This window comes from Oncorhynchus nerka, linkage group LG8 (assembly GCF_034236695.1).
Source record: "Oncorhynchus nerka isolate Pitt River linkage group LG8, Oner_Uvic_2.0, whole genome shotgun sequence".
Classification (NCBI taxonomy): Eukaryota; Metazoa; Chordata; class Actinopteri; order Salmoniformes; family Salmonidae; genus Oncorhynchus; species Oncorhynchus nerka.
The window spans coordinates 40,443,066-40,458,807 of NC_088403.1; the positions used below are offsets into that span (position 1 = coordinate 40,443,066).

The following is a 15,742-nucleotide window of genomic DNA, read 5'->3' on the forward strand; positions in this document are numbered from 1 at the left end:
GAAACTATGATAGACAAAATTAGAAAAAAAATCCAGAAAAACACATTGTAGGATTTTTTTATTAATTTATTTGCAAATTATGGTGGAAAATGTGTACTTAACCATAAACATCAATGCCCTTCTTAAAATCAATACACAAGTATATATTTTTAAACCTGCATATTTAGCTAAAATAAATCCAGGTTAGCAGGCAATATTAACCAGGTGAAATTGTGTCACTTCTCTTGCGTTCATTGCACGCAGAGTCAGGGTATATGCAACAGTTTGGGCCACCTGGCTCTTTCCAAACTAATTTGCCAGAATTTTACGTAATTATGACATATCATTGAAGGTTGTGCAATGAAACAGGAATATTTAGACTCATGGATGCCACCCATTCGATAAAATACGGAACAGAATAAACGTTTTGTTTTCGAGGTGATAGTTTCCGGATTTGACCTAAGGCTCGTATTTCTGTGTGTTTATTATAGTTAAGTCTATGATTTGCTATTTGATAGGGCAGTCTGACTGAGGGGTGGTAGGCAGCAGCAGGCTCGTAATAGTCAAAGGTATATGGTTTAGAGAGAAATAGTCGATGCGTTATAATTCCTGTAATAACTTGCGGCTGAACTTGAAAGGGGTTCCTTTGTTACTTTACCGTTCATGTCTTCCATAGAGAATCTCTTGATCTACTTCAAAAAAGGTCTGTGTTTCGTGCAGGCTTAAACCACCTCATCGTTTTGATACCCGTGTAAATCTCACTAGGATAAGGTAACGTTTGTCAAAATATTTTCATAAATCCACTCTACAAAAAAAATTACAGTTTTTGTTTTCAATATTCATCACAGGTAACTTAAACTCAATTTTTATTCAAACAGTTGAGAGTATTTGTCTCCTAAGCAGACTCAGTATCATTGTCACTTCAGAGCTGTGTGTGTGTTTTACAGATGGCAGAGAAAAGCAGAGCACCAGTGTGGGACGATTTCATGGAATTGGCACCAGGGAAAGCAAGGTGTCTTATTTGTGATAAAGATGTAAGCATGGGGTCAGCAACCTGTGGAATCACCTTAACCTCTTGAAACTAGGGGGCACTATTTTCATTTTTGAAAAAATAACGTTCCCAAAGTAAACGGCTATTTTTCAGGACCAGATAATAGAATATGCATATAATTGACAGCTTAGGATAGAAAACACTAAAGTTTCCAAAACTGTAAACATATTGTCTGTGAGTATAACAGAACTGATATTGCAGGCGAAAGCCTGAGAAAAATCCAATCAGGAAGTGACTCTTATTTAGAAACCTCTGCGTTCCTATGCCTCCCTATTGAGCAATGAAAGGGATATCAACCAGATTCCTTTTTCTATGGCTTCCCTAATGTGTCTAGTGTCACAAGACATAGTTTCAGGCTTTTATTTTGAAAAATGAGCGTGAGCGACAACATTGTGTCAGTGGTCAGGTGGTGGCTCTCAGAGTGATTTGTGCGTAATAGACAAATGCGGCCATTGTTTCTCTCGCTCCTCCTAAGAAGCCAACTGACCCGGTTGATATATTATCGAAAGGATACTTGAAAAAAATCTTGAGGATTGATTATAAAAAACGTTTGCCATGTTTCTGTCAATATTATGGATCTAATTTGGAATATTTTTCGGTGTTGTCGTGACCGTAGTTTCCGGTGGATTGCTCAACCAAACGTGAAGAACAAACGGAGGTATTTCGGCTATAAAAATAATCTTTATGGAACAAAATGAACATTTGCTGTCTCGTCAGTGAAGACATCCAAAGATCAAATGTAAACAGTTAATTTGATTGCTTTTCTGATTTTCGTGACCAAGCTTCCTGCTGCTAGCTGGACATAATGCTATGCTAGGCTATCGATAAACCTACACAAATGCTTGTCTTGCTTTGGCTGTAAAGCATAATTTCAAAATCTGAGATGACAGGGCGATTAACGTAAGGCTAAGCTGTGTTTCACTATATTTCACTTGTGATTTCATGAATATTAATATTTTCTAGTAATATTTTTTGTCCGTTGCGTTATGCTAATTAGTGTCAGTTGATGACAATTCTCCTGGATCCGGGATGGGTAGTTCCAATATTCACGAAAATAAGAAAAGCAACCAAATTAAATCATTTACCTTTGAAGAACTTGCTTTCACTCAGGAGACTCCCAGTTCGATAGCAAATGTTCCTTTTTTCCAAAAAGATTATTTTTGTAGGCGAAATAGCACCCGTTTCTTCATCATGCTTGGCTGAGAAATCGACCGGAAAATGCTGCAACTATAACGCCAAACTTTTTTTTAATTGCTCCATAATAATCGACAGAAACACGGCAAACGTTGTTTAGGATCCATCCTCAAGGTGTTTTTAACATATATATTCGATAATATATCCGTCGAGGCAATTGGTTTCTCATAAGAAGCGATTGGAAAAATGGCTACCTCAGTATTTTACGCGAGATTTTCTGCGGGAGACACCATGTGACCACATGCTATATATGGTCCCTTACAGCCATTCTTCAATGGAAATGCCTAAAAAGACATCACAATGCTGTAGACAGCTTGGGGAATACGTGGAAAACGTAAGCTCATTCGTAGCTCATTCACAGCCATATAAGGAGTCATTGGCATGAGGCGGTTTAAAAAAATGCGACACTTCCTGGTTGGATTTTTATCTGGGTTTCGCCTGTAACATCAGTTCTGTGGCACTCACAGACAATATCTTTGCAGTTTTGGAAACGTCAGTGTGTTTTCTTTCCAAAGCTGTCAATTATATGCATAGTCGAGCATCTTTTCGTGACAAAATATCTTGTTTAAAACGGGAACGTTTTTCATCCAAAATGTTTAATAGCGCCCCCTAATGCATAACTGGTTAAGCTTCATAATAACGTGACCGGTGAAATGAAGAACGCAATGTTCTTTATCTCCTAACGTATTGCACAACATGACTGCAGGTATTTACTTAATAAATCCTCTTGGTGTTAGGGGGCAGTATTTTAGTTTTAAAACGGGATATTTTCTCAGGAAAATATGCTAGAATATGCATATAATTGACAGCTTTGGATAGAAAACACTCTAACGTTTCCAAAACTGTAAATATATTGTCTGTGAGTATAACAGAACTGATGTTGCAGGCGGAAGCCTGAGAAAAATCCAATCCGGAAGTGCACAAAGGCGAGAGACCGGAGCCTTCTGAGTCACTCATTGTTGTGCAGCATGCACCAGATGATCTAATTACTGTATGGAATTCACAACTAAATGCTTGCCATATAGATATGTTATAGCTATTAAAAAGTACCTCCAAATATTCCAATTTATTTTATTAAAAAAACTTCAAAGAAATCGTTTCAAATGGTATGAAAAAACATCCGTGGCTTTTTCCAAATACCCCGGTATACCGTATATATATATATATACATATATATATATACTTTCGTAATAGTTTCTGAATGCACTGTATATATTTACACAGACTCTGTCCTAACATTTCTATATTTCTTAATTCCATTCTTGTACTGTTGTGTAATGTTAGATAGAAAAACAAGCATTTCACTACACCAGCAGTAGCATCTGCAAAATACAAAGCATGTGTATGCAACCAATAACAGTTGATTTATGTGATAATGAGGTCCCTCATTTCTTTTTCAAAATCAAAGAGTTAACATAAATAAACTCAACACAGTCAAGTTAGTGGTGATTCCACTGTGATTCAAATAACACTTAATGTATTCACTGCAGGTGGTGTTGATTTCAATCCCACTGGTGGAAACCCCACTAGAATCAACACTCAAAACCCTTTTTACCCTAACACTTAGATTTAACACCCATAAATTTGCTGTGCACTCACACAGAATGGAATGTATGTGGAGAACCTTCACGCTGAACACCAGTGTTCTTCAAATAAATAGTGGATTGGTCAGCCAATCTGCACCTAGTATTTGGCTCATCAGTTGTACAATGTATAATTTTTTAACTATTTACCGTTTCAATGTCACACACACACACGGGGCACATTGGTTTCCTCAGACCAATCCACTATTTATTTGTAGAACACAGGTGTGAATCTATAGGATTATTTACAGTCCTTCGTCTTGGCCGCACAATAGAACTCTGGCGTGATAGAATTCAAAAATATATATTTTTTTACAGGTGATGACAAAGGCATAAAATTAATGCCAAGCGTCAGGTCTGGAGGAAACCTGGCACCATCCCTACGGTGAAGCATGGTGGTGGCAGCATCATGCTGTGGGGATATTTTCAACGGCAGGGACTGGGAGACTAGTCAGGATCAAGGGATAGATGAACAGAGAAAAGTACAGAGAGATCCTTGATGAAATCCTGCTCCAGAGCGCTCAGGACCTCAGAAGGTGAACATTTGCCCTAGTCTAACAGTACAACTAGCCTAAGCACATAGCCAAGACAACGCAGGAGTGGCTTCGGGACAAGTCTCTGAATATCCTTGAGTCACACAGCCAAAGCCCAGACTTGAACCCGATCGAACATCTCTGGAGAGACCTGAAAATATCTGTGCAGTGACATTCCCCATCCAGCCTGACAGCGCTTAAGAGGATCTGCAGAGAAGAATGAGAGAAACTCCCCAAATACAGGTGTGCCAAGCTTGTAGCGTCATACCTAAGAAAACTTGAGGCTGTAATCGCTGCCAAAGGTTCTTCAACAAAGTACTGAGTAAAGAGTCTAAATACTTTTTTTTTCTCAAAAACATTTCTTAAACCTGTTAACAATACATTATTTCGATACATTGTAAACAATTCTGTATTTCCCACACTCTGCACCAGCCAGGTGCAAATTGGGGGAGGGACATAACAAATAAATACTTTGCATGTGTGGCTCCTTATCACAATCAATCAGTATGGCTCTTTCTCGATGAGCTGGGCAAGGCATTGGTAAGACCTCAAATCCAGAGGCAACATATCCCAAGGACCCCAGCATCTGCAGCCATCGTGAGGAGGATTCAGGAGGAGGATGCTGGGGCCCCATCCGCCCGACCCACAGAAATAACACCTCCAATACCGGAAGAAAGTGTGGGTGATGTTGTTGCATGTGTGTGTGTGTGTAACTCTCTTACCTTGGCCTGCAGTAACTATACATGTGAGTGAGATGTTACTAAAATTCCTGAAGTGTTTTGATCATTCTAGATTGTAGCAACAAGAAGAAGCACTGTGATGTGTGTGGACCCAAGAAGGACAGGAAGACAGTACACATGCATCAATTGCAAGAAATACATTTCTAACACACACACAGCAAAAAAAATCTGTCCCTCATGTGGTGTGTAGACAGGCCTTAATTTCTGTTCATTGGGGCTCATTTATCATTTCCATAAAATACTGTATGTAAAATGGGTCCTTCCAGTTAGTTCAGTTCCAAGCAATAAACATCAATAGTGATGAAAATACTTGTTTTATTTATATTTGTTCAAGATAAACATGACTTATTCTACCGTTGTCTTGATGTTAAGTTTTTTTATTTTAAATAAACGAATAGTGCTTTTATTGATAAATTTGATCTAGCAGAGGTAAATGGCAAATATTAACCATGTATGCTGTCTAAATTGCTTGTAATTGATATCAGTCAACATCTCAGTATTTTTACGTAAATCGTTATGGCTGTATTGTTTTAAAAACCCAATAGTGTTGTGTGTCCATCAGACACGCGAACATTGGGTAATTAACAAAAACATGGAAAAAACACAAGAGTTAACAGGCGTGCTTTGATAAAAGTTCATTTGTGGAATTTCTTTCCTTCTTAATGCGTTTGAGCCATTTCAGTTGTGTTGTGACAAGGTAGATATATGGACTTGGTATTTTACCAAATAGGTCTTAGGGCAAGAACAGCTCAAATAAGCAAAGTCATGAAGGTCAGTCAATGCGGGAAATTTCAATAACTTTTAACATTTCTTCAAGTGCAGTCACAAAAACCATTCAAACGATATGGTGAAATTGGCTCTCATGAGGAACGCCACAGGAAAGGAAGACCCAGAGGTACCTCTGCAGCAGAAGATAAGTTCATTAGACTTACCAGCCTCAGAAATTGCAGCCCAAATAAATGCTTCATAGTTCAAGTTACAGACACATCTCAACATCAACTGTTCAGAGGAGACTGCATGAATTCGATTTGCTGCAAAGAAACCACTAATAAAAGACCAATAAAAAGAAGAGACTTGCTTGGGCCAAGAAACACGCGCAATGGATATTAGACCAGTGGAAATATGTTCTTTGGTCTGATGAGTCCAAATTTGAGATTTTTGGATCCAACAGCCATGTCTTTGTGAGAAGCAGAGTAGGTGAACGGATTAGCTCTGCATGTGTGGTTCCCACCGTGAAGCATGGAGGAGGTGGTGTGATGGTGTGGGTGTGCTTTGCTGGTGACAAGGTCTGTGATTTATTTAGAATTCAAGGCCAACCTTAGCAGTATGGCTACCACAGATTTCTGCAGTGATACGCCATCCCATCTGATTTGTGCTTAGTGGGACTATCCTTTGCTTTCAACAGGACAATGACCCATCACACATCCAGGATGTGTAAGGGCTATCTGACCTGGAAGGAGAGTGATTGAGTGCTGGTCTCCACAATCACCCGACCTCAACCCAATTGAGATGGTTTGGGATGAGTTGGACTGTTAAGGAAAAGCAGCCAACAAGTGATCAGCATATCTGAGCCTTATCTCAGCTCACTGGTCACGATGGCAACACCCATCCGTAGCACGCGCTCCAGCAGGTTTATCTCATTGATCATCCCTAAAGCCAACACCTCATTCGGCCGCCTTTCGTTCCAGTACTCTGCTGCCTGTGATTGGAACGAATTGCAAAAATCGCTGAAGTTGGAGACTTTTATCTCCCTCACCAACTTCAAACATCAGCTATCTGAGCAGCTAACCGATCGCTGTAGCTGTACATAATCTATTGGTAAATAGCCCACCCATCTTCACCTACCTCATCCCCACAGTTTTTATTTTTATTTATTTACTTTTCTGCTCTTTTGCACACCAATATCTCTACCTGTACATGATCATCTGATCATTTATCACTCCAGTGTTAATCTGCAATATTGTAATTATTCGCCTACCTCCTCATGCACACATTGTATATAGACTCCCCTTTTTTCTCTACTGTGTTATTGACTTGTTAATTGTTTACTCCATGTGTAACTCTGTGTTGTCTGTTCACACTGCTATGCTTTATCTTGGCCAGGTCGCAGTTGCAAATGAGAACCTGTTCTCAACTAGCCTACCTGGTTAAATAAAGGTGAAATAAAAAAATAAAAAATAAAACATAAAAAAATGTGGGAATTCCTTCAAGAATGTTGGAAAAGCATTCCAGGTGAAGCTGGTTTAGAGAATGCAGAGCGTGTGCAAAGCTGTCATCAAGGCAAAGGGTAGCTATTTGAAGAATCTCAAATATATTTTGATGTATTTAACCATTTTTTTGGTTACTACTTGATTCCATATATGTTATTTCATAGTTTTGATGTTGTCACTATTATTCTACAATGTAGAAAATAGTAAAAATAAAGAAAAATCCTTGAATGAGTAGGTGTGTCCAAACTTTTGACTGGTACTGTAGGTCTTGATGCCCTTGGCCAGTTTGATGCAGGGTCCTATTGTAGTGCACTATCTAGGGAATATGTTGCCATTGAGCACTACATTTGTGTTCTTCTTACCTTAGAGATGTAGGCCTTGATGCCCTCAGCCAGTTTGATGCAGGGCTCTCCAAACAGCTGAGCCAGGTTCTCTGGGATGTCTTGGTCTTTATCCAAAGCATTTAACAGACTGAGACACTTCAGCTCCTCTGTTACACCCTGGCTACGCACCTACAGGGAGGAAATAATATAAAAACTTGGGTTACGAGAGATAGTGTTATAGTGTTATAAGCGTACGTAGCAGTAACAAAGCATTCGGCAGACTGATACACTTCAACTGCTCTAACGCCCTGGCGATAAAAAAAAGAAGGTTATTTAACCTGGCAAGTCAGTTAAGAACACATTCTTATCTAGGAACAGTGGGTTGTTACCTTGTTCAGAGGCACAAAGACAGATTTTTAGCTTGTCAGCTCGGGGATTCGATCTAGTAACCTTTCGGTTACTGGCCCAACGCTCTAACCACTAGGCTACCTGCCGCCCCAAAATCACCTGACCTCAAATCCGTGAATCAAGCCTTCATGGTCGAATTGCTGCAAAGAAACCACTACTAAACGACACCAATAAGAAGAGACTTGCTTGGGCCAAGAAACTCGAGCAATGGACATTGGACCAGTGGAAATATGTCCTTTGGTCTGATGAGTCCAAATTTGAGATTTTTGGTTCCAAACGCCATGTCTTTGTGAGACGCAGAGTAGATTAACAGATAATCTCACCGTGAAGCATGGAGGAGGTGTGATGGTGCTTTGCTGGTGACACTGTCTGTGATTTATTTACAATTCAAGGCATACTTTAGCAGCATGGCTACCACAGCATTCTGCAGCGATACGCCATCACATCTGGTTTGCGCTTATTGGGACTCATTTTCTTTTCAACAGGATAATGAACCATCACACATCCAGGCTGTGTAAGGGCTATTTGACCTGGAATGCGATGCATCTACAGGGAGGAGAGAATAGAAAAGACTTAGCGACATAAAGCCATATAAGCAATGCATAGAGTGATATAAAGCATTCAACAGGCAGAAACTTTAGCTCCTCTGTTAAGCCCTGGCTACGCACCTACAGGGAAGGAACAAAGAAAATATATTTTAGGAGAGGTAGTGTAAGTGTTATAAGTGTGACATATGGCATTCATAGGTACTTTGAATGTCACAATCAATGAGAGATTGCGTCGATGATGGCAGACCAACAGCAACATGAGAACAAGATTGTAATAAAGGATCGGTCATTTTATGAATGTTAGTGCTTTCATTATGTCTGGAATGTGTCATCCTTAACAACAGTTTCAATGTCATTCACAGACTGCTTAACTAGCGGTTTGATTCTCCTGGAATGAACTCGAACATACACCCAGATCCCAGATATCTAATAGGCCAATAAACCACCCACTCCTCCAGGGCACACAGGAAATACTTAAATTTCTCTCCTTTCTTCCTCTCTTTTGGTCTTTCTCTCCATCTGAGACTCAGACTCTTTCTATCCCCCACTCAGATCCCTGCAGTTAATTTCTGTATTACGTTTGAGTCTGTGTGTAATTTGTGTGTAATTGAGTGTGTGTGTAATTTGTGTGGCCAGGGGTACGGAACTGCTCAGCATCACGTTTGGGGGGGGGGGGGGGTTGTACTATTGACCCTTTAACAAGGCCCAACAGGGGTATGACTGCGGTGTGTGCGCATGCGAGCATACAGTGAGCACTTGGATGATCCTGAAGAAGATTGGGAGAATGTCATATGGTCAGATGAAACCAAAATATAACTTTTTGGTAAAAACTCAACTCGTCGTGTTTGGAGGACCGACTGTGAAGCATGGGGTGGAAACATCATGCTTTGGGGCTGTTTTTCTGCAAAGGGACCAGGACGACTGATCCGTGTAAAGGAAAGAATGAATGGGGCCATGTATCGTGAGATTGAGTGAAAACCTCCTTCCATCAGCAAGGGCATTGAAGATGAAACGTGCCTGGGTCTTTCAGCATGACAATGATCCCAAACACACCGCCCGGGCAACGAAGGAGTGGCTTCGTAAGAAGCATTTCAAGGTCCTGGAGTGGCCTAGCCAGTCTCCAGATCTCAACCCCATAGAAAATCTTTGGAGGGAGTTGAAAGTCCGTGTTGCCCAGCAACAGCCCCAAAACATCACTGCTCTGGAGGAGATCTGCATGGAGGAATGGACCAAAATACCAGCAACAGTGTGTGAAAACCTTGTGAAGACTTACAGAAAACATTTGACCTCTGTCATTGCCAACAAAGGGTATTTAACAAAGTATTGAGATAAACTTTTGTTATTGACCAAATACTTACCTTACACCATAATTTGCAAATAAATTCATAAAAAATCCTACAATGTGATTTTCTGGATTTTTTTTCTTCTCATTTTGTCTGTCATAGTTGAAGTGTACCTATGATGAAAATTACAGGCCTCTCATCTTTTTAAGTGGGAGAACTTGCACAATTGGTGGCTGACTAAATACTTTTTCCCCCACTGTATATACTGTATCTAAAAGCATAATTGGGAAATAATAGATAAAAATTTGTATATTTAGGACATTTTGGCCTTTCCAGGACTCCATAATGTTTCATTTGTTTTGATTTCAAGAAAACTTTTTATTTTACATTAATTTGAAGCGTACCAAAACAGGGTGTGATCATTCTACAGTGGTCCCTGCAGCGTACACTCAAACCACAGTGACTAGAATGTATTAAGAACGTCCAGCTTCAATTGACCCAACAGTCAGCGTTTGAGCTGGCAACACTGTTTTTTACAAACATTTTGCGCAAACAGTCCTGACAAATGTGACCATTTTATTTTTGGATGCAATGTTCAGACATCCACAGACGTGGCGACAGCATAACACAATCATCCAAACCGTAAAATGCAGGCCACAATAGTCCTAGTGCTAACTGAGGAAAGATTGACTTAACACAAGCGGTCATATTCAACTAACTCTCGGCTGATAGAAACCATAAAATTAATTAGACAATAGAAATTACGGGTGAGCTTACCATTGATCAAAATAATTTCATATAACTCTTTCCAAAAATAGAAAGTAATCCGATGGGTAGTTTGTGGACACCGCCATGTTTAATTTTACTGGTCAACCAAAGATAAGATGAGACTAGATGAGTTTGATCTGTTTGCAGTAGGCATGTTGAAGGGGATGTGTCGTCTACCATCACTCACTTCCCATCATTCACTTCCGGAAGTTTACTCGAAAGATGAGTGAACCATCCCTCACCTCATTTTGTTATAACATCTTTGGTTCGACAGACGTTTACGTGACAACCAGAATGCATTGTATAATGTCAACAAACACGGTGCCCCACATACCTGGCATTCCTAGGCCATCCTTAGCATTAGCTCATCATAATCAGTACAACCTTCAAAAAATTATTTTACACACATCATATGTGTCCATTACAATCTATGGATGAATAGGAATGCATGATTTGACACCAGAACTTGAAATAAACCACTCTACTATTATTCTGACATTCCACATTCTTAAAACAAAGTAAACGTCCGACTTCAACTGTATATTATGATCCACACATATATACGGTATGCTACAATCGAACTGACAAGACGATATACAGAAAATAAAGGACTTACTTTGATTGGAATGCACACATGTCCAAAGTTATTATTTGTAAGGACAAAAATGAAGGCAATGCGAGTGCCAGCCAGAAAATGTGCCAAGGGGAAAAAGTTTGTACTAGACTGTGTAAATGTCTGCATACTTGATCTGGGGAAAGACTAGGGTGTTGCTTGCGCTGTCATCGAAAAGAGTCAAGCCTCAAACAAATTGTCCACAACAGTGAAATGGGCTACATCTTTTTGAATTAATGAGGAGGCGGAACATACCTAAATTCAAACTGTTGTTAGAAAATAAAACTTGTTGTAAAATAATTTCAAATTGACAAGTTTAAATATAGCCTATAGATAATTTGCAGGTAGCGTGTGGCTTGGTTTGAGGGCAGGGTGGGTTAACGTTCATGTTGTTTAACAATCACATTTTGGAACAGTTGTGTGCATTCTGACATCACGTTAGAGATATTTGGAACTCACACGTGAAAAGGTTAATTTATGAATAATGAAATATACAAACATAAATATAGAAAATATACCATTTGGATTGGGCAAAATTATCAATATATTGTTTAACATAATATACTCTACGGGTATATCAATGTTCCCGAGTGGTATCCCTGCTAGTTTTAAAGTTATCGCCCATTTTATATATACAGAAATTGGTATATTAGGCAATGTATCCAATCACAGCCCTCCTTTTACTTGCATCATTGCAAATTCTGTAAATCACCAGCAGACGGTGGCCATTTTGAATCCATTTTCACATTCACTCGGTAATGCTTACTTACATTTTCATATGACACAAATGTTTGCTATGTAGCACTTACAGACTAAACACTATGGAGTCTTAAAAGAGGCCCGGGTAAGGCCAAAATGTCATAAATATGCCAACTTTGATAAATTATTTCTCAATTATGCGTTTAGATACAAATGTCAAATATATGTCAACAGTGCTTTCTCCAATGGGCTATTCTATGGATTACATTTAGTGAAAATCCTCAAAATCATGGTCTTATTTGTCTGTGTTTCATGAGGAATCACTAGCATAAAACAAGATTCTGGCACATTCTACTTACGGGAAGTGTCTGGGTTCTCCAAAACAGTGGCTGGCTGGGCCTCAATCTAATATAGCCAGACATGGAGTGCGTCTCCATACTCTTGACAGTAGCATCCTCTCATCTCCATTCCCTAGTCTAAAACATTGTTAAAGTGCATGACTAATTTATAAAAAATACAAGAGTGATGCTATTTTCACCGTATTGCTGTGTTTTCAGATGAGTGCTAATGTGGAAGAGGAGACGAGGAAAATAAGGAAAAGGAAGCCATGTTAGACTTTAAAGATGCACCCTATGTCTGGCTGGACTTCTGACTTTGCATTGTCTTTGTGATATCAGTGAGAGTTGATGTTTTGTGCATGAGTGTGCATGGCATGAAAGAGAACGTAAAAGTGGGCTATTGGTGTCTTTGTAGGCCATCGCCAGATTATTTGTTATTAACCTTTTGAAGCTAGGGGACACTATTTTTATGTTTGGAAAAATAACGTTCCCAAAGTAAACGGCCTATTTCTCAAGACCAGATGCTAGAATATGCATATAATTGACAGATTAGGATAGAAAACACTCACAAGTTTCCAAAACTATCAAAATATTGTCTGAGTATAACAGAACTGATATTGCAGGCGAAACCCTGAGGAAAATCTAACCAGGAAGTGGCTTCTATTTTGAAAACTCCATGTTCCATAGCCTGCCTTTGCTCCATTTAAAGGGATATCAACCAGATTCCTTTTCCTATCGCTTCCTCAAGGTGTCAACAGTCTTTAGACGTAGTTTCAGGCTTTTATTTTGAAAAATGAGCGAGAAAGATAACATTGCGTCATTGTATGGCCGGGTGCCAGCAGCATTTTGTTTGGCGCAACAGAGTTTGGGCAGCCGTTGCCTTTCCCTCTCCTACTGCAAAAGACAGTTGCGGTTGATATATTATCGATTATATATTTTAAAAACAACCTGAGGATTGATTATAAAAAACGTTTGATATGTTTCTGTGGACATTACGGATACTATTTGGAATTTGCCTGCGTTGTCGTGACCGCTCTTTCCTGTGGATTTCTGAACATAACGTGCCAAACAAACTGAGGTATTTTGGATATAAAAATAATCTTTATGGAACAAAAGGAACATTTATTGTGTAACTTGGAGTCTCGTGACTGAAAACATCCGAAGATCATCAAAAGGTAAACGATTAATTTGATTGCTTTTCTGATTTTCGTGATCAAGCTACTTGATGCTGGGTGTTCATAATGTATTATCCCGCTAAAGGGATGGGTAGCGTCAAGAAGTTAACAGATGTTTACAGCAGGGGAGTGGAGACTGCAGTGTGTGCAAGTGTGTGTGTGTAATCCTTCCCTCCCATTAGAAAAACCCCTATTACAGGATTAATGTCATTAACTCTACCCATAGCCAGGTGGAGGGGTCAGAGAGGACAGGAACACACACAAATCAACAAAGCCCCACAGATCTCAGGAACGCCATCAAGGAAGTAGGGAACGATGTAGTAGTGTTACCTCTGGACACCAAGCACCGGCCATGGCCCAGGGAGTGTGTGTGTGTGTGTTCACAACGCAGGATTTTACCAAGTCTTATTAAAGGTGATTATGGAAGAGAAGCCAGCCATGTAACTCAAAGCCGGGCCCAGAGACCTGGATTGTGTGTGTGTGAGGGAGTGTGTCTGTGTGTGTCATGCATGTGTCTATGTTTAAGCGCAACTGTACATTACATTTTGTAAGTGTGTACGTGTGCTTCACACAATCCATGTCTCAATTTTCTGAAGGCATAAAAATCATTCTTTAATCTCTCTCCTCCTCTTCATCGACACTGACTGAAGTGAATTTAAGAACTTACAACAAGGGATCATAGTATTCACCTGACAATAAGGGATCATAGTATTCACCTGACAATAAGGGATCATGGTTTTCACCTGGATTCACCTGATCAGTCTACGTCATGGAAAGAGTTGTACACTCAGTGTATATCTCTCTATTACAATTGGGAATACTTCCAAAATGAAAACCACTTGGAGCTGATTTGCTGGCATTTTTACAGTCATTTATATCCAACGATTAAAAAAAAGATATACACTACCATTCAAAAGTTTGAGGTCACTTAGAAATGTCCTCGTTTTTTAAAGAAAAGTACATTTTTTGTCCATAAAAAACAAACATCAAATTGATCAGAAATACAGTGTAGACATTGTGAATGTTGTAATCGACTATTGTAGCTGGAAACGGATGATTTTTTAAAATGGAATAGGGGCGTACAGACACCCATTATCAGCAACCATCACTGCTGTGTTCCAATGGCACATTGTGTTAGCTAATCCAAGTTGATCATTTTAAAAGGATAATTGATCATTACAAAACCCTTTTGCAAGTGAAAACGGTTGTCCTGATTAAAGAAGCAATAAAACTGGCCTATGTATGGAATAGGGTGCCATTTGGGACACAGTCATTGTATAAATCAGAAACAGAATGGTAACCAACCAGCCTAGAGTAATTTTTTCTCTCCCTCCCTGTCTTCTCCCTCCATTCCCCTGGTCCCCTGCTCATGTCCTTGAGAACATTGTTCTTGTTCTTTTAAACGCATGCTGTAATGATTAGCTACGATAACACAATGAAGGGCACACACATTAAGTAGAACAGGTGATTACAGATTTTCACTCACTTTAAACCAGGGTTAATTTAAAGCGGCAATTTGTAGCTTTTTGGTCAACTTGACCAAATTCACATAGAAGTGTGAGTTACAGATCGGTCATTCTCATTTAAAGCAAGTCTAGGAAGCGGCAGACCTGTTCTATGTGTACTATTTCAATGATTCCCTTGCTGATCTCACGGTCAGTTTGGCGTTGCCACAAATTATGCTAGCCCTTGTGGTAATCTGATCCTACATCAGAACAACATGGGGCTTCAGTTCAGCCAACTAACAGACAGAACCCGCTGCTTCCTGGGTTCCGTCCCAGGGTTCCACTCCACTTCCATCTATGACTCAACGCATTCTACTGTGTCCAAAATCGCTCATGCATCCAAGTGGCTACTACCTTCAAACGCCTAGCGCGTCCAAGACGCTAACGTTGTCGCTAATCCCTGACCTCTCATCTGAACCTCCTGCTAAGGAACACAAGGGCTAGGATAATCTTCATAGAGCAGCCTGAAGCCACTGGATTCTCTGTCATGGAGGAGTGAAAGGGAAAATATGTTTTAGTGAAATGAGGCAAAAGGGGGTAAAGAGAGATTGGGAAGTTAAATACAATATGGAAGAGGTGTGTGAGGGGTTAGGGAAAGGGGAGAGAAGACAGAAGGGAGTGAGAGCAGAGAGAGGAGAAGGAAGAGGTGATAAATAGATTAGGAAAGAGGGCAGAGGACAGAGGAGAGGGGAGTAGAAGGGATAGCGTACAGAAAGGAGAATGAAAAAGGGGGAAAAGGAGGGTAAAGAGAAATAGAGGCCTCGAGTCGGGGAGAGAGAAGAGAATGAGAGA

At 39.8% G+C, this 15,742-nt stretch overlaps 1 protein-coding gene across 1 annotated transcript in view; it reads right to left on the bottom strand.

Moving 5' to 3' along the window:
* The window catches only part of LOC115133307 (tumor necrosis factor ligand superfamily member 10-like), a 68,760-nt gene that overhangs the window by 37,256 nt on the left and 15,762 nt on the right, over window positions 1–15,742 (bottom strand). The window contains exon 2 of the mRNA XM_029666414.2: window positions 7,653–7,802. Coding sequence (XP_029522274.1) covers window positions 7,653–7,802 — 150 coding nt within the window. The remainder of the gene's footprint in view (window positions 1–7,652; window positions 7,803–15,742) is intronic.